Source organism: Numenius arquata, chromosome 1, assembly GCF_964106895.1.
Source record: "Numenius arquata chromosome 1, bNumArq3.hap1.1, whole genome shotgun sequence".
NCBI classification, from domain to species: domain Eukaryota; kingdom Metazoa; phylum Chordata; class Aves; order Charadriiformes; family Scolopacidae; genus Numenius; species Numenius arquata.
This window is the reverse complement of record NC_133576.1, coordinates 114,512,439-114,532,763: the sequence shown is the minus strand read 5'-3', so window position 1 is coordinate 114,532,763 and position 20,325 is coordinate 114,512,439. Positions and strand designations below refer to the sequence as shown.

The window sequence follows — 20,325 nt, the reverse complement described above, 5'->3', positions numbered from 1 at the left end:
TTAAATGTAAATAGATTAAAGGGGATATTTACTTTCAGCAGACTTATTTATCTGTTGTCATGGGGCAAAGATAACCATGCAAATTGAGAAGGGCCTGGGGAAAGAAACCCATTCCTGATGGCCATTTGATGTCATACATATACTATAACCAGAATACATACCCATAATGCAAACCAAACCTCTGTTTAATTAGTTTTTTACTTCCATGATTTGCAAAAATAGATTTGTCTGTAATTCATAAGGTCTAATAAGTTTATGACTTCCTAGTATTGTTAAGAAACAGAAACACTTGAATAGTGTAAAAAGGGATGTTTACAAGATTTGATTAAATTATCATCAAATTTCGGTATGCTTATCTGAAAAACAAGTTTTAACAAACTGACTACAGTAGCTTGAAGTCATTTGCTTGGCTATTCATAGTAAGACTTCAGCACTCATTGTCACCTGGAAATTCATATCAATATTGATCACTCTGCACTTTGCCTTCCATTGAGGGGAGACCTGTTTTGAGGCTGAGGAGCTTTGGAACCTTTCCATGGCTGTATCACTGTGCAATTTGACTTGAACCCCAAGAGATGGGGAGATGGAGAGATCACTAAGCAGTAAGAGGTACAATTAAGTAGAAAAATCTCTCTTGACTATATATTCACATCTTGATTCCTCCATCAAATTGTGTGTTTCTAAAGAGATGTGCTTTAAAAATCATTAGTTCTCACTTTCCTCCAGCAGTCTTCATTCCCTTGTATCTTTCAAGTACCTTTCATAGCTGTTTTAAAAACCCAAATGCTCTGACTAGATTTTTTCATTTTATCACAGAGCAATAAGGTTACAAGATAATTTGCGTTTAGATTATGTTTTCTTTCTAGGGATATCACAACACTGGATGTATGAATTTCATAGTCCCACTTCTCACAGAAGTTCTTAGTATGGCCTGTGCTCTTAAAACACGTGATAAAGGCAGATGCACTTCCGTGTAAAAGATAGATAGACAGACGGACAGACAGACAGATATTGAGTGAACAGAATTTGTATCACCACTCATAGGAAAATGCTGAAATAACTTTCACAATTTGGAAATATTATTGCAACTCTAATCATTAGTATTATCTTGGTCTGTAAGCCGGATAGATCAGCCTCTCTAATGATGATTACCTTACTGAATCTTATCATGTATCTGTTTTTTTAATACATGTTGTTTCCTGAGACAATTAAGAATTGGATATTACGAACTGGCAGAGAAATCTAGAACATTAAAATGAACTATTTCACAAACGTAAATGAGACAGCAGAAAAATATATTTAAACAACTAGCTGTCAGCTAAGGACAAATGAACTTACTAGTTGTCAATAATCGCATTTGGCATCTCCTCTTAATTGTACCTGGGAAGGCTAAACATGATGCAGCTGCTCCTGGCAATGATGTACAGACTAGTGACAAAATTTTCCAAACACAACCTTCCTTCTCCAAGAGCTGGATTGCCAGAAATGCAACCCAAGGAAACTAATACTTTGCTTGATTTCTTTTCCATCACGTTTCCCTTTTCTGAGCAAGCCAGGCAGGAAAAAAAGCATCAATGGCGGCTTTTTAAAACGAGCTTCATTTGTTAGCTGTCACCAATTTAATTTCTGTTTATGTTTCTATGCCCTCAAGCAAGCAGATGATAAGGTTCTGGGATAAAAAGAATTGGATAATACTTCATATTACAGTCCAGTAATAGGTTCATTAAATATCAAATCAGTTTGCTAATTATTTAACACCGTCAATATCTTTGTAAGGTATTGTTAGTTTTCTGGTGGTTTTTGTTGTTCTTTTTTCCTCAGATGAGGAAAACGAGAACTAAGGAATATGCTTCCAGGCACACTCTCCAACAAGATTCCTGTGTGTTACCAGGGTGTCTGAGGTAGAATCCAACCGATTAAAAAATTCATTTGCTTGGAAACCTTAACTTTGGAAATAATTTTCTCATTTGGCCTCAAACTGCTACAATCTACTGGTCTGACTGTCCCGTGCCAAACCTAGCTGTCTCAGCTTCCCAATTCTTGTTTGCATTTTAATTAGTCATAGTGTGGATACGTGCAGGGAGCATGGCTGGAGAAAAACGCTGGGTTTGATTTATTATTATTTTTGATTTTGTTTTAATTAATGTAAGGGGCACTAAGAATTTTGAGTAGGCATTCTGCCGACACATTTAAAGCAAAAAAAAAACAACTAAAATTATTTCAATGGAAGTGTAATGTGAAAAAAATCCAGACATTGGAGAAGAGGAAGCTGAGGGGGGACCTCATTGCCCTCTACAACTACCTGAAAGGAGGTTGTAGAGAGGTGGGTGTTGGCCTCTTCTCCCAAGGGAATAATGACAGGACCAGAGGAAATGGTCTGAAGTTGGAGCAGGGGAGGTTTAGATTAGATATTAGGAAGAATTACTTTACTGAGAGAGTGGTCAGGCACTGGAACAGCCTGCCCAGGGAGGGGTGGAGTTGCCATCCCTGGAGGTATTTAAGAAACATGTAGACATGGCACTTCAGGGCATGCTCTAGTGCCCGAGATTGTTGGTTTGTGTCTGTGGGTGGTGTGGTCCGTGGTTGTGGGTGTTTGTTTTGTTTTGGTTTTGGTGTTTGGTGTTCTGGGATTTTTTGGGGTTTTTTTTGTTTTTGGTTTTTTTTTTTGGTTGGTTGGTTGGTTGGTTTTTTTGTTGGTTGGACTCGATGATCTCAAAGGTGCCATCCAACCAAAAATATTCTGTGATTCTGTGATTCTGTGATTTACTGACAACAACCACTGTCTCAAGGAGCTCACATCTTAAGAGGTAAAAGGGAGGAGGACTCCCTCCCAGTAGAGCTGAGAGTCACCTCGACCATGTTAAGGGTGACTGGTGGGTCACAGGCGACAAGGACAAGGTTACTCAGTTCACTGTCATTTGTCTAGGACTATATCACATCATTAGCTATTTTGACAAATGAGGGAGAACTGTATTATGACATGGTCAGGGGTGAAACCTAATGGCTACAACCGTAAATAGCATAACCATTTACCTTAACGACAGGAAAAGGGAGCTGTGGTAATTGCCAGAGAACAAGTGGTGTCTGCACCATTTCTTTAATATGGGATGAACTGACATGTGCGATGAGAAAGGCAAGAACCCCCAGAGAGTAAGGAGGTAAGAAAAATGAAGGGGGGCAAACAGCAGATGATCAAGGAGATGGAGGAGTGAGGAAAATTCAGTGCCTGTGACACAGAAGGAGGAAGTAGAAGGAAAACCGAGGGTAGGTATGATAGTTGCATTACAAGTATTTTTTTTTCTTGGAATAAAATGTTAAGACTTTTGCAGAAAAAAAAGGACAGGACTGAGAAGTGAAAAAATGGCTAAGCGTATGGATACAGCATTCATTTACATTTCAAAATAAAAATGTTAACTTAGGAAGTTAAATGTTAACTTAGTTGCCCAGAGAAGTTGTGGATGCTCAATCCCTGGAGGTATTCAAGGCCAGGCTGGATGGGGCTTTGAGCAACCTGCTCTAGTGGAGGTGTCCCTGCCCATGGCAGGGGGGTTGGAACTCAATGATCTTTAAGGTCCCTTCCAACTCTAACCATTCTATGATTCTATGATTCTATGAATAATGTACTTGTAATGGCACAAGTTGGGCGAATATGGTCTTAGCTGCTCAGATGAACATTGTAATATGGAAAAAGCATCCAAAGAGCCAGGAAGAATTGAGCCAAGGAGAGAATCAATACCCAAATGAAGGAAAGAAAGGGCAAAGAGCTGCAAGCTGAAAGGTACAAGAGCAATAGCGGGCTGGAAGCCATAAAAAGGCCACGTGGGAGAAGAAGCCAAACTGCAGCTCTGTGCCCCCACTCTCCAGCTGGCTGTGGCTGGAGAGGAAGGACACAAGCACAGTCAAGGGACGGTGCTTGAGAAGATCAGTAGTTAGGACAGTTTGGGTCCAGACAGCCATCATGGTGATGATGTTGCTAAGGTAGAAAAGACCCTGGGCAATGAAAGAGAACAAATGCGTTGTATCAGCCTGTAGATTGCAAAAAGACACAAGGAAGCTAATCCAGGAAAACTGGGGCTTTCCCTTAAAACTGCAAGGTTGCTAGCTGTTACAAAGTGTTGAAAATAAAAAAGCGTGTGTCCTTTAGGTGAATTTAGCTGGTTACAATATGAAAACCACACCTCCAGATCTTAAGCTGTAGCCTCCCAGATGAAATCCCTACTCACCCAGTGCGCGTAGTAAATGACAAATGTACTATGCCTTTAACTCGAAGCGAGAATACAAGCAGCCAAGAGAAGCTTACTGTGAAATTATGAGCTGCTGATGGAAAGTATAGTATGCTAATTAGTTGATTTTTGTAAAATATAAAAGCTTACAATGTATAAGCCAAGGTGTGCTAACTTTGTGGAGTTCCCACCTCTGCGCAGACATGAAATAAACAAAACATCTTGACTCTGTGTGCGGGCGGGCTCTTTGCACGCCGGGCAAAAGTACCCAGATTTGGGACAAGGATGGGACCACAACAGGCCGGGGATGCAGAGGGGGCCACTGGTGGCTGTGACCCCCTAGCTGCAAGGGGGGTTCTTCGCACTTGGGTAGACGTGAGGGCTTCATGCTAGCGGACCTGGCGTAGGCTCAAGGTAAGGTCCCAGGCGCCCGCCCAGCACGCCTCGCCGCCATTAGGGGGAACCCCGGGCCCGTCCCCTCAGCACCGCCGCCCACGTGACACCAAGACGGCCTGCGCGTCTACGGGCGCATGCGCGGTGCGCGCGGCCCGGCGGCGCCTGCGCCCTGGGGCGGGGCGGGCTGGGCTGAGGCGGCGGCGGTCGCCGCGGGTGCTCGGTCGGCTACCGACGCCCTGCGGGCCAGCCCCGCCGCCGCTCCCTCCTCCTCCTCTGCCTCTTCCTCCTCCTCCTCGCCGCCGCAGCTGGCGCTGCTCGTGATGCAGCCGTGCGGCGGCGAGGAGGCGGCGGCGGCGGCTGGGGCGGCGGGGGGGGTGCTACCGCTCCCGGGAGCCGACCCACCGTCCGGTACCGGCGGCCTCATGCTGTTCTACGAGCTGGGGGGGTCCGGCGACGGCGAGGCCGAGGCGGGGGAGGAGGCCGAGGCGGCGGGCGGGGAGAGCACGGCCAGCCCAGAGGAGGTAGAGGAGGAGGAGGCGGCGGCGGCGACAACGACGGCGGCGGCGGCTTCGAGCGGCGAAGCGGCGGCGGCGGGCGGCGGCTGCAAGAGCTGCACCTACCAGGGCTGCAGCGAGACCACCACGCAGGTGGTGAAGCAGCGCAAGCCGTGGATGTGCAAGCGGCACCGCAACAAGATTTACAAGGACAAGTACAAACGCAAGAAGAGCGACCAGGCCCTGGGGGGCGGCGGGGCGGCCGCCGCGGGGGGCGGCCCGCGGGGCGAGGTGAGGCACCCCTGGGCTGGAGGTGGTGGTAGTGGTGGGTCTCAGCTGGGGCCTCGTCGGGTGGTGGAGTCTCTGGACAGCCCGGCTGCCCTGTGGTCCCCTGGGGACAGGGGATTCCTGCGCAGACTTGGCTTCTGAGAGAAAACAGGAGAGAACTGGAGCTTTCTGCCCAGAGGGAAGGGTGGAAGTCTCGGGCAGCCCTAGAGCTCACTGCCAGAACAAACCTTGTGTCTTTATTTTTTCCTGATACAAATTGTAGCAACTTACAACTGTACCAGAAGATTCCAGGAGAAAAAATCTTGCTAAAGACGAGGCTTCCGGGGGACTGTAAAGCAGCTTTCCAGTATCTGAAGGAGGCCTGCAAGAAAGCTGGAGAGGGACTCTTTACGAGGACGTGTAAAAAGGATTGAGGGGTAATGGCTTCAAACTGGAAGAGGGTAGATTTAGATTAGATACCAGGAAGAAATTCTTTACTGTGAGGGTGGTGAGGCACTGGAACAGGTTGCCCAGAAAAGTTGTGGATGCCCCATCCCTGGAAGTGTTTAAGGCCAGGCTGGATGGGGCTTTGGGCAACCTGGTCTAGTGGGAGGTGTCCCCCTGCCCATGGCAGGTGGCTTGGAACTCGATGATCTTTAAGGTCCCTTCCAGCCTGAGCCATTCTGTGATTCTGTAAAAGATGCTTTGCTCTGCAGCATGCGTTTATTATGCAGGAGGGAAGTTAAAACTGTAGATCTGAGAGAGATGTTGGTCTTCTTGCCCAGTTGGTAGTGAAATGTGGGGTTTTAAAGCCTCAAAGGCCGTTGGGTATCAGATTATATTGTATATAAAATATTAGTATAAAATACTAATATACATTGATACCGTATATCAGTTGTGTGGGTTTTTAAAGATACTAGCTTTTTTTTTTTTATTAAATGGCAGTTAAATATTTAGACCACTAATACTTTATACTTATTTTCATAAACTTACGTGTACTGTGTAAATGAGGAAATATGGTCAGTGATAGAACTGATGCTAACGTTTAACTTTTTAGATAGTCTTTTTCCCTACGGTTTGTGACTCGGGATAACATGGTTTCTGATGGTCAGTTGTACTGAGTTAACTTTTAAGATCTTGTATTTAGATGAGGTAGAAAGAGCGAAATGGTTTTACTTCTGAAGGTGCTGGCTAATATGTGCTTGAAGGGACAAGTATAAAATAGTGGTTGCCAAAAGAAAAAGGTCTTACCTGTTGCTCCTGCTAAAAGTGACCCTTTTTGTCAGCACAGCTGTCTCTGGACTTGTGTGACTGGGAACTGATCTAACTGCAAGCTAACCATCAAAAAAACTTTCCTTTTTCTGTTTTTCTTCACATAAATGTAATAGTAACCATACTGGGTGTTGTACCAAAGAATCTTTTTTTGTCTAGCTGTAAAAGTTGCCGTGAAGCCTGCGCATAAGAAAAAGGCAAGTGTATGTGATGCTGCTAGGGACAGGCTTGCCTCTAACTTGTTTCCTTCCTGCATGAAAAGGCGTAGCATGCTTGTTTCCAAGTGAAAAGTTTTGTACTCTTACCATCCTTGTTGCCGTTCTGTGAACCTTCTCGAGTTCTAGTAGCTACTTCTCTCTTTGATGAGAGAACAGAAACTGCACATGGTATTCAAGATGTGGGTGAATTCTAGATTTATATACCAGCATAATCTCTCCTCTTCTGTCTTCCTTTCCTAATAATTCATCATGCTTAGTCCATGAAGTGTCTACCCAAATACTTGTGCTACTTCAGAAAAGGGGGCAGTATGGGAGAACGGTAAAATTGCTGCATTTCATGTAGTGATGGGTTAAGACTTTTTGGTCTGTAACATGAAGTAGTGATTATTGCATGTTGGAAGAGAGCAGGCTTTCTTCTCCCAGTTTCTGGAAGTGCAGGTTGCTTTGAGTGTTACGAAATTAAAGCCTGAACTTGCAGAAGAAAGCAAGATATTTAGTGTTAAACTTAGTGTGCTTTTTTGCAGTGGTGTCTATCAAGGCCCCGCAATAATCTGTCATCTTCTGGGGTCAGAGTTATATTCCTAGTAGAAGTTTCATTTTTCGCTTCTGTGGACAGGATTGAAGTGAAAGATACTGGGATACTTTGTTGTTGTTGTTGCTTGAATCCTTTCAGGTAAATGGAAGTATCAGTAGGTTTTGATTCAACATTGTGATTCAACATCAACATTTCCAAACCATGAATATTTTCTCTACAGCAGATTGTAGAGACACATTGTTTAGAAGACAGTCTAATTCATATGACTGCTGATTGTACAAGGAACGGAATAAATTTACAAAGAAAAAAAACATGTAGGTTTTACTGTCTCTTGCCGATGCCTTTGACAAGTTCACAATAGTATTCTGAAGTATGTTTTGTTTTGCTATTAAAGGTGTTATTCCTACCTAATTGCAAATGTTAAATATCGTTCACTTCCACAAGTTTGAGATTGAGTTGTGAATGGCTTCATTTTTAAGAAATGCAATCAAATAAATTCAAGCCATTAACTGTCCATTGAATAGATAAGTTTCCATTCTTGTGGTGTTACTTCCTCTGCAGATTGAAGCAAACATTCTTTACTCTTGGGACTTTCTGTGATGAAAAATAAATTATTTTTACATCAGGATTTATAGTCTCACTTCGCTATTCTTTATTTTGTATTTTCTTTCATGTGCAGGATAGTGTTGAAGGTTCGGTTTCTGTTACAAAACAGAGAACAGGATCCATTGGGGATCGCCCAGCAAGACCTACTCTTTTAGAACAAGTATTGAATAAGAAGAGGCTGGTAAGTTTTGTTTTAGAGGTTTTGAACTCAAATAAATAAATAAATACAGTGTAACAATGGGGAACTGTCACCCTTGTGAAAGATGAAAATCAGTTTAATGATTGTACATTACATGTGCATATTTTCAAATTTGAAATATGCTCTAGAGCAGATGTGTGTCTCTGTCCCTGAAGAATACTAAGATGACTAAACGTAATGCTCACTGCCACGTTAACTGAAGTTGAGTATTTTTGGTAGTATTAAAAACGTGGTTATTTCTTTAGGGTAAATAGTGCTTATAGTATAACTGAGATGTATTTAACTTGTTAAACCAACTTTTCTGTAAAGCTTCAGATAGAAGAATGCATGGACTTTAGGTCTGATGTAAGCTTTAATTACTGTAGTGTGTTTTAAAAGTTGTGGACCTATCATATCATACTTAAAATTGTATATATTTGTTGAAAAGCAAACTTTGTAAGCGAACAGTGTGACTTGTAATATTTGTAGACTGCATGAATGTCATGGGTTGTAAGTTTTGAAACAGTTTTGTTCCTCCTTTAAGTATATTTCAAGAATTAAGCCCAATGAGGGGAAATAATTCAGTACTTACTGTTCCTTCGTCTTCTCCATTACAACTTTTTATGTTACTTTTTTTTACAGTCTCCTTTCTCCAAAAGCTAACAGGACTGTTTGGCTGTTTTCTCTGTTAGCTATGCAAAGCAATTTAACAGTCCTCATTAAAGTGCTGTAGTCCTTGTTCAGAATTTGAAAATTCTTTAAAGAAACGTCGTATCAGTCTTAAGTATACAGTTACATAGATTTATTTTATTGAATTCTCAAGAATAGCACCTGTTTTTCTAAAACTTAGAGGGGTATCTGTAGCTCTTCAGATTTTACAAGAAAAAAATAATGAACTATGGAGTTTATTTTTCACATCTATCATTCTTCATGCCCTGCTTACTGAATTGTTGTCCCCTTTCCTGGCTGTTTTTGTTCATGTGCTTTTTTAATTAAATTTGAAAGTATCTTATTAATAAAACATTTTTTCCTAGAAATAGAGCAATCAGAAGCTCCTAAAATAAATAGACGTTGAGAGCTTTTGCACACAGTTATGTCAAGGCTCTTCAAGAATTGAGGTTTCCTTGCAGTATCCTGGGGAAGTGAGATTCAGATTCTCCTTGATCTGGTTTTTGCTTCTGTCTCTCTGCCCTGATTCAGTTTCTGTCATTCAGCATTATTTTTTCTAGAATTTCTTCCTTGTTTTGTGCATATCTACACAACACAAGGGGTACGTGTTGACCCAGAAAGATCTCTCACAGCCTGCTGCATCCAAGACTGCCCCACACCTTACGTTCCTGCATGTGGAAGTTACTGCATGTCACTGGTAGCTGCCTGCAGGTTTATAATGTAGAAGGGCCAAGTCCTTTGTGCTTGCTCATAAGTCTCTTTTATGTGGTTGATGTCTGTGAGAAGAAGCTTTTGTGGTGGCCCATGTGTGCCTGGATGTGCAGCTTGCATTGGCTAAAGCTGTAGAAAGCTATAGCAAGGGACTGAGAAGCAACAAGTTGTGGATGAGGAGCCTGAGGTACTTTAATGTCATAAACCAGCAGCAGATTAAGAACTATTTACTGCAGAACTCCCCTGTGCAGTGAAGTGACTTGGTAAAGCCAATGTACAGTAAGGAAAAGGTGGCTGCGCATCTGCTCAGTGAGCCTGTTTGTTATTAGTAACTGCTTTCAGTAGCTGATTCACTGTCGCTGGTGGAGGTGTGAGTTATAGAAAACAACCATTCTGCATATTATAATCCCGGCAGAATTGCCCCTAATGGCATAAAGTTTGAGATCCTGCCCTGGAAGTTGCTGGTCCTTTTGAATGTAAATCTGGATTACAGAGTTGCAGGGCCTCTTTGGTTGCATCAGTGAAGTGACCAAGCATATATGTGCAAGCAGTTTAGGTTATTTTTCAGCTGAATTAATTCCCTTTCTCCTGTGTTAATTTTTGGAAGGATCCATTCCCAACATTTGACCTTACAAACACTTGTGCTGCCACCATGCAGGAATGAGAGTGAACAGCCAGAGCTGGACCACAGACTGTAACTGTTCAGGCTGGGAGCCAGATGCAAATAGTTTCAGATACCTTTGTCGTTTTGACTGAAAGCAAAGAGTTTTTTAATTTACTCCTTGTGGCTGGGCTGCTGTTTTGAAACGTTGGGAAATTATTGAACACGTGGTGAACATCAAATCATAAGGTGTCTCAAGTTGGAAGGAATCTATAAGAATCATTGAGTCCAACTCCCTGTTCCTTGCAGGACTACCTAAAACTAAACCATATGACTAAGAGCATCATCCGTACGCTTGAACTCTGGCAGGCACATGAGCTTTGCTCTAGAATTATGGTATTTTATTTATTTACTATAGTATTTTTTTAGCTATCCGGAGTGGGAAATGCAGAAGTCAGCTCAAAACTGAAGCACAGTTGAAAACTGTTTGTTTTCAGTATGTCAATAGATTACTTCTGTTTGTTATCTTTATGTTTTTTGTGATATTGTATATTCTTTACATTCTGAATCTGCTTTTAGTATGTGTATCAATGCTGCTTCTGATTACCTGCCGATGGCCTGCAATGGTTTCTAGACAGTTTTTGTGAGCATATTTGTAGCTCTTCAGTGTTTAATTCAACTCTCATTTATATGGGTGTACTGGTTTTGACTGAGATACAGTTAATTTTCTTCACAGTAGCTTGTATGGGGCTGTGTTCTGGGTTTGTGGTGAAAACAGTGTTGATAACACAGTGATGTTTTAGTTATTGCTGAGCAGTGCTTCATCCCACTGGGGGGGAACGAACAGGAGGCTGTGATGTGCTTAGTTGCCTGTCGGGGTTAAATCACGATGATGAGTATTGTGCAAATTGATTTAACGGAAAAAATAATATATATAAACTTAATCATTGTGGTAGCTATTTCATATATGTGAGTTCTTTAAAGTCCACTTTCTGTTTCTTGCAGTCCCTACTCAGAAGTCCAGAAGTAGTGCAATTTCTACAGAAACAGCAGCAGCTGTTAAGTCAGCAGGCTTTGGAACAAAGGCAGCAACAGTTTCAAGGAGCACCTGGGTAATCAGACCAGATCGATGTCCCGCAGATGAGTCTGGTGCTGAAGGAGGAATAGGATGTGTATTTTATACAAATACAAAGAATCTCAATGTTTAAAGGAAAAGTAAAGTTGCTGCTGTTACATATTTTACTTGTTTCTTGTTTGCACTTTTGAGGTTTCGAGCTGCTTGGGTGTCTGCAAACTTGTGAGCAAATCTGGAGGAGTCTATTTTTTGATTCTTTTTAAAACTTCATTTTATGTTTAAATTTTTTTTAATAGAAATTTGTTTATATTGGCAATGTTTAGCTGTACACCCTTTTCCTACCAAAGTCTTCCACTAAATTAACATTTTTCTATATAAGGTTTTACTGTTAAACAAGTCACTCTTTGATGACAATCATTGAAGGAAGTCAGTTACTTTCTATGGAAGTTGTGAAATAAAGTCCTGAATTTGAGCCAGTCCAGTGGCATTGACCTAACAGCAATTGCTCAGGGATATGAGAAAATTATGTCCAGTAGAATCTTGCACTAAACGCAAAGACAACGTGCCATCAAGAAGTCAATCCAGTGGCTCAGAAGAGTGCAAATCAGGTGATCCTCCTGCTATATATTCATTCTCTGCAAGTTGAGTAGGTTTGAAGTGCTTCATTGTCTGTGCAAAGCATGTAAAAGAACTTGTGATTAAAAGTTCCAAAAGAGATAAAAGGCAAAATGCTTTGGAGAAGAATTAGGTGGAACGTATGCAACTGAGACTTGGTCCTTGTTGTATGGATTTATTTGTAAGGACCAACCTCTTATACAAGAAATACAACAATTACAGATGAGAATATCACTCATTTTTAAGTGAGTAGATGAAATTTAAAAGCTTTTAAGTCATAATAGCAAATGCATCCAAAACCTAAAATGTAATTGTGCATTTTTTTTTTCCCTTTATGTGGTCTTCTAAAAAAAAATAGGATCGGTAAAATTTTTCTGTTGTGACAACTGATACCTAATCAGCTCGTGCTGGACTTCTCAGGTTTTCAGCCAATTCAGATGAACTTGCAGTTGATTGGGGTAAGAATCCAACCACTGTATTATGTCAGTGTTGAATCCCATGTTTTGTTTTGAAAACAAAGTTTTGTATTAAACCATGTTTCCGAATAGAGGTTATCGGAATGGTCAAGGTGCTTAATAAAGTGCTACTTTGATATTGCAGCAGTTTGATCCGCTGAATAATATCTCTTCAGGAGTATTTGTTAGTCTTATGAATTGTTACAAGCTGTGCTTTGTGTATGTATAGAACTTGTTCAGTAGGGATTTATTGTGTAAGTTGTTCTGTTAAAAAAGCAGAAAAACTTTGTATCAACAGTTCTGGACCAATAAGTGTTTGAGTAAAATCTTTGTTTTTCTTTAAAAAACAAAACCAAAGCCTGTTCTTTCTTGATCTGTTTAATTTCTATGGGTTTTTTTCTATACTAAAATGGCTAGCTCTGACTAGGTGGCATTAAAATTTTTGTGTTCCAAGGCTCTTGTTATAGAAAGTTATTTTAGCTTGAAGTAAAATCAGATTATTCCTTTCAGTGTATATATATGAAAATGTAATGGGTCGAAATTGTAGAATAAAATATTTGCTTTTAACTGGTCAGCTTATGAAAGCATTTAGGTGAACAGATTGGATTAAACTTTTTATTAAAAAAAAAAAAACAGAGGGTAGAAAAGAGGCAGAGGGAGTGTTTGTTAAGACAGTGCTGAATGACTTCATTACCTCAAAGCAAATGAAACTTGCTGCAGATGTGCAGAGAGATGTTCAGTGCAGCTCAGCTCTCCTGCATTTCACAGGGTCACAGAATGGTGAGGGTTGGAAGGAACCTCTGGAGATCTTCTAGTCCAACCTGCCTGCCAAAGCAGGTCCACCTAGAGCAGGCTGGACAGGAACACATCCAGGCGGGTTTTGAATGTCTCCAGAGATGGAGACTCCACCACCTCTCTGGGCAGCCTGTTCCAGTGCTCTGTCGCCAAGACGTGTGAACCCAACAGTGTCCGTGTGGCTCTAAGACTATTATGTCTTCTACTGCCTTACTTCTGTTATTGCAGAACAAAATCTGAATTTTAGGAAGACTGAAACCTGACTTCTGTAACAGTACATTCTTATGGTAGCTGTTTCCCCTTGAGCAGTTTGAGACCTGCACAGCTGCAAGTCTCTTCCCACTAATGTCAGTCTGGTCCACAGCGAGGGCTTCTATCAGTGGGCAGCATCGCGGTTCATTAATGGCCTGTCAGGATTGGTGCTGCCTCCTTCAAATGTTAAGCTGAGCCATCCTCTTGAATCTTCAGATTCACCACAGGACGGTGAGGGATGCATATACTTCATATACAGAATTTATGCTGTATTAATTTTCAGTCCATTTTACAGTGCCTAGCATCCTTATGCTTACAAGTATCTAAAGGGTGGGTTGAAGGATGATGGAGCCAGACTCTTTTCAGTGGTTCCCAGTGAGAGGACGAGGGGCAAAGGGCACAAGCTGGAACACAGGAAGTTCCATTCAAATATGAGGAAGAACTTTATGGTGAGGGTGACAGAGCCCTGGAACAGGCTGCCCAGGGAGGTTGTGGAGTCCCCTTCTCTGGAGATTTTCAAGACCCGCCTGGATGCAGCCCTGAGTAATGTGCTCTAGGCAATCCTGCTTTGGCAGGGGAGTTGGACTAGAGGTCCCTTCCAACTCTGACAATTCCGTGATCCCATTCTGCTGGAAGTGTTGCCTCATCCCATTACTTAGTGAAATCACTGATTCCTCTTGCCGTATTAGAAATGATTCCTATTTAGAACAAAGGCTTTCTAAATACTCTGGTTCCCAAAGTCACTGGTGACCAGGCTGGGACCTGCAGCTTTCCAGGGCCAGTCTCTTTCAAAGAGAAAAAAGGGAGACGACAAGGGAAAGAGCTCTTAAGTCAGAAATATCTTTATTAACAGTAAAACACAAGACGTAAATAATCCCTTTTACAATAGAATAATTCCAGCCAAAGAAAATGGACTGTGTTTAAAAAGTGTATTGTTCAAACGTCGGACTAAATATGTTGACTTCAGAATGCCTTGAATCAAACGCAGCAGGAGGAATGCTTGTGAAAATGTCCGCTTGATCAGTGGTTGTTAGACCTTTCTTGATCTGACAGGGCATGGGATCGAGTACTCTGGGGCTGGTGGGGGGGGACTCTGTGCTGCCCACATCTCTCGGGCCCCTGGAACTAAGCATGTCAGATTTTTCATTCTCAAGAGGCAGGAGTCCAAATAGCGTTCTTTATACAGCCATTTACGCTGTTTTACAGAATATCACTAACTGTGAATAATACTTTCTTCTGGATGGTGCAAATGGTTTTTTGCCTTGATTCTGATGGAAAAGAGAGGGCAGAACTGTTCATAGGCACAAGTGACGCTATTAAATCTACGTAAAATTCACGTTATTTTTCCTGCACCAGCCTGTGGTAGCTCGTACTTAACGCAAAAAAACCCACACCTTGCTCAAATCCACCGTTTTGGCCCCTTGACTGCATAGAACCTTTTGGCTTCATTGATCTGCACAAAAAAGGGCTGTTTCTTCACGTTCTTGTCTCGCTTCTCAGCCCAATTTATATCACAGAGGCGATATTGAAATGAGGGATTAAATTGCTAACACTGAATTATCTGCAGAAAGTATGCTGTGGTACATTTAACTTGCACTTAAAAAGTATTATAAATAATTAAAAACTCCAATTGCTTGAGTGAGTGAAGAAAATTTATCTGAATGTGCATTATCTCTGCTCATCATTATGTTTGTTCCCTTGCTCTCATTTGCAAAGCTTTTCATGGGCATAATTAACAAGATTTAAGACACTTCAGCATCAAAAAACCCACTTTGAAACATGATGTGCTCGCTACTGTGAAAGTGCAAGGGGGTCAGACTTTACCAAGTGTTTTCTAGCTTTTCTTTGCTGATGAGGTCTGCATTTAAAATTATTAACTGGTTGGTCTATTTCTTCCTATGCTATTCCTACGCAATATTATTTGAATACTAACACGGAATATAAAATAGCAGCATCCATGGATAATAAAAACACTATGACTGAAGATCTAAAAACCGATCACGATTAGCTGCGAATGTTCACATTGGCTATGATGTAGCTGACTCCGGAGGACGTAGTGGTTATGTCTACCTTGCATAAGAGACATGGCCTGCAAATTAGACTCGTTATCTCTACAGGCACCGAGTTTGCAAGTGTGGCCCAGGTGCAAGTGGAGGTGTCCTCTTGATGGGTCTTCCATAGGTCTCACCTCCCTGGCAGGGAAGTGTGGCATCAATATGGCATATAGTGTAAGGCACGCCCGGGCAAGCTGTTTGGGAAGCCCTGGAGAGAACAGGGAACAGGATCCTGGCTGCTCCTGGCCACTCTGGAGCTTCCTATGAGTAGACGATGGGTACCAACCCAAGGCTGTGTGTTGCGCTGGTGCACAGCATGCAGAAGTCTCTGTCTGCACTAGAAACACAAAGCGGTTTCTCTCTGCTGAGCAAAGACTCAATGCCCACCCAGACTTTCTGTACCTTGCAGAACGTCACTCCCAGAGCTGCCACGAGGAAGAAGCCATTTCAGGGACTGCAATGAAGCCTCCATGTTGAGAAACATGTTATTCACAGACCTAAAGTCTCATATAATCTCTCTTCCTGCTGCAAGATGGCACCAACTCTTTTTTTTTTTTCGATGGTGACCTGACCTCTTAGTCGCTCACAGGGAGGCCACTTGTCCATTCTTGTTTCCTGTTAATAAATGTTATTCCCTAGTCAGGAGTCCCCGTGGAGGCTCCTGCTGATTCCATCTTCCTTTGGGCACTACAATTTCCCACCTATGCATGAAGTGAGTTGCTTTGCTGCAGTTCGCAGGTAGACGCTCCATACCACCCCTGTCTTTCAGTTGTGCAGTTTCTGTTCGGACTGCAGTTTTCTCTGGTGAGCACACACTGGGTGCGTTTATAGCATCCTTGAAAGGTTCCCAAAGCTGAACTCCTCATTGGTCCTGTCGTGAGGCAGAGGGCCATCTTGCAAGTGCAGTTCCCAGGTGTAAACAGAGCCTACTCCCTGGATCATGTGGGATCCATTTGCCCCAACACACCTAACGGCTTCATTGGGAGGCTGGCGCATCCAGCCAGGCTGTGTGTATAGAGAGCACCAGATCAAGGACTGTGGTACTCCAAGCTGCTCCTCAAACCCGTTGATGGTTAGTTTAGATGTGAATGTTAAAAGCTCTAGTGAACTCAATGGCTGCCCAAACACTTAACTGCCTTCACATCTCCTGTGATGATCACTGAGCATCCCTGGTCATATGCTCCCTCCTCCCCAGTCCCTTCATCCTCTCAATGCACCTCTGGCTACAGAAACCAACCATGAACTAGAAGTCCTCTCAAAATCTCAGCCCCATCTTCCACTCTCCCAGAAGGGTTTGGTTGGGTTCAGAGGTTCAAGTAACACCCTACTCTCCAGGCTTCTCCAGAGCAAGGAGCTCTTGCCTTTGGCTTGGCGAGCACAGGGGACATGTTACGGTCAGTACATTTCTGATGATATAAATCTACATTCTGGGCAGCACCTCTCAACTTTGAAAAATGGTATTTAATTATTTTACCCTATGACTCATTAATCTTTCTTTATTGTGCTTGGTTTTGGTTTTACTGTTAGGTTATGGGGAGCCGGGGGGAAGAGGTGAATAGTACAGCAGATGTAATGTTTCTGTCATTTCGACACATAATGCTCAAGTATTTCTGAAAGCTACAGCTTTCAGCTATAGCTGCACCAGAGAAGTCTCTAATGAGCCAAGAAAATTGGCCATATACTTGAGACCTCTTCAGAGTTACTAAATTCAATCAAGCTTCTTTATAAATCATTTCCATCCAGCCAAGAAGGAAACACTCCCTGCCTGAGCTGCCTCTGTAAATCCAGCTGTTTGTGCAACTCCTCAGATGTTGGCGAGACTTTCTGATTCGTAGATCTTATAGGAGAAGGTGAGAGTTGTAAGCCAGGAAGAACAAGGGCAGATTAGGTAAGGCTACAGTCACAAATGCCCATTTTTTTTTCCATTTTAAGAGTTGTGTGGTGGTGATGATGTTTACAGTGAGAGATGTTTACAGTGTTGATTATATACTAAGGGAACATTAATACCTTGTAACTCTGTCCTGAACTGAACTCATGCGGAAATAGCTGAGGATAAACATGCTTCATCCTGAAACTGCCTCTACTAACAGAGAGCTCCTGACTTTGGCCACCAGTTAGCATTGAATCTGCACAGACCCACAGAAAAATGTAAATTGGAAGGGATCTCTGCAGGGCATCAGATCTGACACCCTCCGCAAGGCAGGGACTACTCAGAGATGGCTGCTCAGGGTGGTGAAAGTCTTGACACGGTATCTGCTGGAGACATGAAGGAACGTCCTCAACTCCAATTGGTATTACTTGAGGCCACAGTTCCCCTGCCTGCTGCTGATACACTATCCTTCTGACTAAGCACAGCAAAACAGGAATCATAGAATGGTTTGGGTTAGAAGAGATCTTAAAGATCACCGAGTTCCAACCCCCCTGCCATGGTCAGGGACACCTCTCACTAGAGCAGGCTGCTCAAAGCCCCATCCAGCCTGGTCTTGAACACTTCTGGGGATGGGGCATCCACAACTCCTCTGGGCAACCTGCTTCAGTGTCTCACCACCCTCACAGTAAAGAATTTCTTCCTAATATCTAATCTAAATCTCCCCTCTTTCAGTTCAAAACCGTTACCCCTCGTCCTATTGCTCCCCATCTCTCCTGCAGGCCCCCTTTAGGTACTGGAAGGCTGCTTTAAGGTCTCCCTGGAGCTATAAGGTCTCCCTGCTCATGAGAAGAAAAGACGCTTGCTGGGCAGCCTCTGGTGGGGAGGCAAAGCATGTGCTGCACTTCTGAATGCTGCAGCCATTGCTACAGCACACCTGATCAGTGGTTACAGTGCGAGGACGTAGGACTGAGCCATCAGAGCAGCAGTGCCACTGAATGGCTCCATGCAGTCAGTGTGCCAGATTTGCTTCTGTCACCTCTGGATGCAAATGACACATAAATACTGAAGAACTGGCAGCAATTAAGCAGTCGTCTTCTCTCGGTAACTTAACAGGAAAACAAGGGGTCTCCTTACCATGATGAATGTGCTTTATGCTACTGCCTGATCAAACTCCCCACCACTGCCTGCTGATGCAGGGTACTCCTCCACAGAAACTTTCAAGAGGGTTTGAATTGTTGATGGCTCAGAAAAAAAAAAAACAAACAAACATTTAAAAAAATCTGCCTTTGACTAAGTAGTCTCTCTGTAAGTGGTTTTAAATCTCTCAGGAAGCCTATCTCCAAAGCTCGAGTATTAATGAGTGCATTTAAAGGCTTTAAATTGACTACACGATGATAGGTTCATGAAGACCTTTCAGCAGAAAATATCTCCTTCCAAAATGAGGAGACATTAAAGTGAGATACAAAGTTACATTGCTGTAAATTATGAGAAACCTGTATTTTTAAGTGATCTCAAATCTCATAGTAGAGAAGCCTGTGAGAGAGACTTTGTTCAAACAGAAGGGGAAATAAATGGTTTGTTCACCTTACTTTTCATCACTGCATCTGGGCAGGGTTTTTCCTCCTACTTAGTTGTTTGCCTCGCGCACTGTTACCACTTCCCCCTCGTGATGTCAGCTCTCCCCTTCCCTTGGGAAGGAGCTGTCAGCTGCTGTGTGTTTGCACAGCATCTCATACAGTGGACTAAGACCCCAGAGGCCACCAAAACAGGAAAGAGTTCACACAGTGATACCAGCCATCCCAAATGCTAACAACTCTGAGATGGCTGTGAGCTTTCATTGCCCGGGATCATTTAATCATAGAATAGTTTGGGTTGGAAGGGGCCTTTAGAGGTCATCTAGTCCAACCCCCTGCAATAAGCAGGGACATCTTCAACTAGATCAGGTTGCTCAGAGGCCCATCCAGGCAGACCTTGAATGTTTCCAGGGATGGGGCATCTACCACCTCTCTGGCACCCCTCTGGACAATCAGGTGCTTTGATCAAACAGTTAAATTTGTTGAAATTAATCTCATCCTAATGCAGACATTTTAAACAGGTCAGAAGAATCATGCTCCAGAAACGCCTCTTTACTTACTAGTCAGGGAATATTAAGGCAACTGCCTTTAATGAGATGCATGTATGGACTGCACTGAAGTCAAATCCTATTTGTATGAGGATTGCTGTAAAAGTAGACATACGGGAGAGGAAAAATTGCTCTGAATTTACCAACTTCCATTTAAACAACACAGACACTTACTGAGGAAGCATCGCTACTAGGTAGGGAAAGGTACCACATCTTCCCTAGAGCCCACCTCACCTACTTTTGGATATGTCCAGTGTAGCAGTCCACATTTGAGCTACTGACCCTGAGTTCCCCTTATACTCGATGGGAAGACATAGGCATGCTCAGAGCACGGTGTAGATTTCATCTGCTTGAAATACCTGCCTTATGAAGAAACAAATGATGCCCCAGAAGAACCTGCTTCTCTTCACTGGTCATCCACTTTTCCTCTGCAGCATTGGCAGGAAACTGGGTTCTGGAGCTGCCCAAGCGCAGATGCCCCTCAGAACATCCCCCTTTGCTCTCTGCGAGGAAGATGACAATGCTGGGAATGTCTAAAAGCAACCCCTAGGCTTCTCTCTGTATTAGGAGGGAAGGAGGTTTTAGCCTAAAAGGCAAGGAAGAATGCAGGATAAAGGACAGAACTAGATCCTGGACAGGAGAGGTGATTTTCTCTGTCCTTGGCTGCTAAGAAAGCAAAGGAATGAGCAACATGTAAAGCACGGGGAAATTACTGGAGAAAGGGTGCAACAAATATGCTAAAAAAGGTGTTACCACTACCTCAGTAGAGTGATGCTGATGACAGAGGGAGCTGAGGAAAATGTCTTTTTCCAAACTGATCTCTCTCAAGTCTGCTGAACAGTAAATGGCACACCTGGAATTTCTGTGTAACATTATTATTGGATCTCATTGCTTCAGGAGACTGTAAAGCTTTTCCT

General features: G+C 42.8%; 1 protein-coding gene across 1 annotated transcript; it reads left to right on the top strand.

Annotated features, from left to right (window-relative positions):
* The first annotated feature begins 4,753 nt into the window (after positions 1 to 4,753).
* On the top strand, positions 4,754 to 12,656 carry RFXAP (regulatory factor X associated protein). The gene is made up of 3 exons (XM_074155253.1): positions 4,754 to 5,404; positions 8,085 to 8,192; positions 11,176 to 12,656. The coding sequence occupies exons 1-3, from the start codon at positions 4,754 to 4,756 to the stop codon at positions 11,284 to 11,286; spliced, it is 870 nt and encodes a 289-aa protein (XP_074011354.1). The 3' UTR covers positions 11,287 to 12,656.
* The last annotated feature ends 7,669 nt before the right edge of the window (positions 12,657 to 20,325 follow it).

Excerpts from the sequence above, each read along its gene's own strand:
- RFXAP (XM_074155253.1), top strand. The coding sequence starts at position 4,754 with ATGCGCGGTGCGCGCGGCCCGGCGGCGCCTGCGCCCTGGGGCGGGGCG. Across the intron at positions 5,405-8,084 it reads GGGGCGGCCCGCGGGGCGAG|GATAGTGTTGAAGGTTCGGT; the intron begins GTGAGGCACCCC and ends TTTCATGTGCAG. Across the intron at positions 8,193-11,175 it reads TATTGAATAAGAAGAGGCTG|TCCCTACTCAGAAGTCCAGA; the intron begins GTAAGTTTTGTT and ends TGTTTCTTGCAG.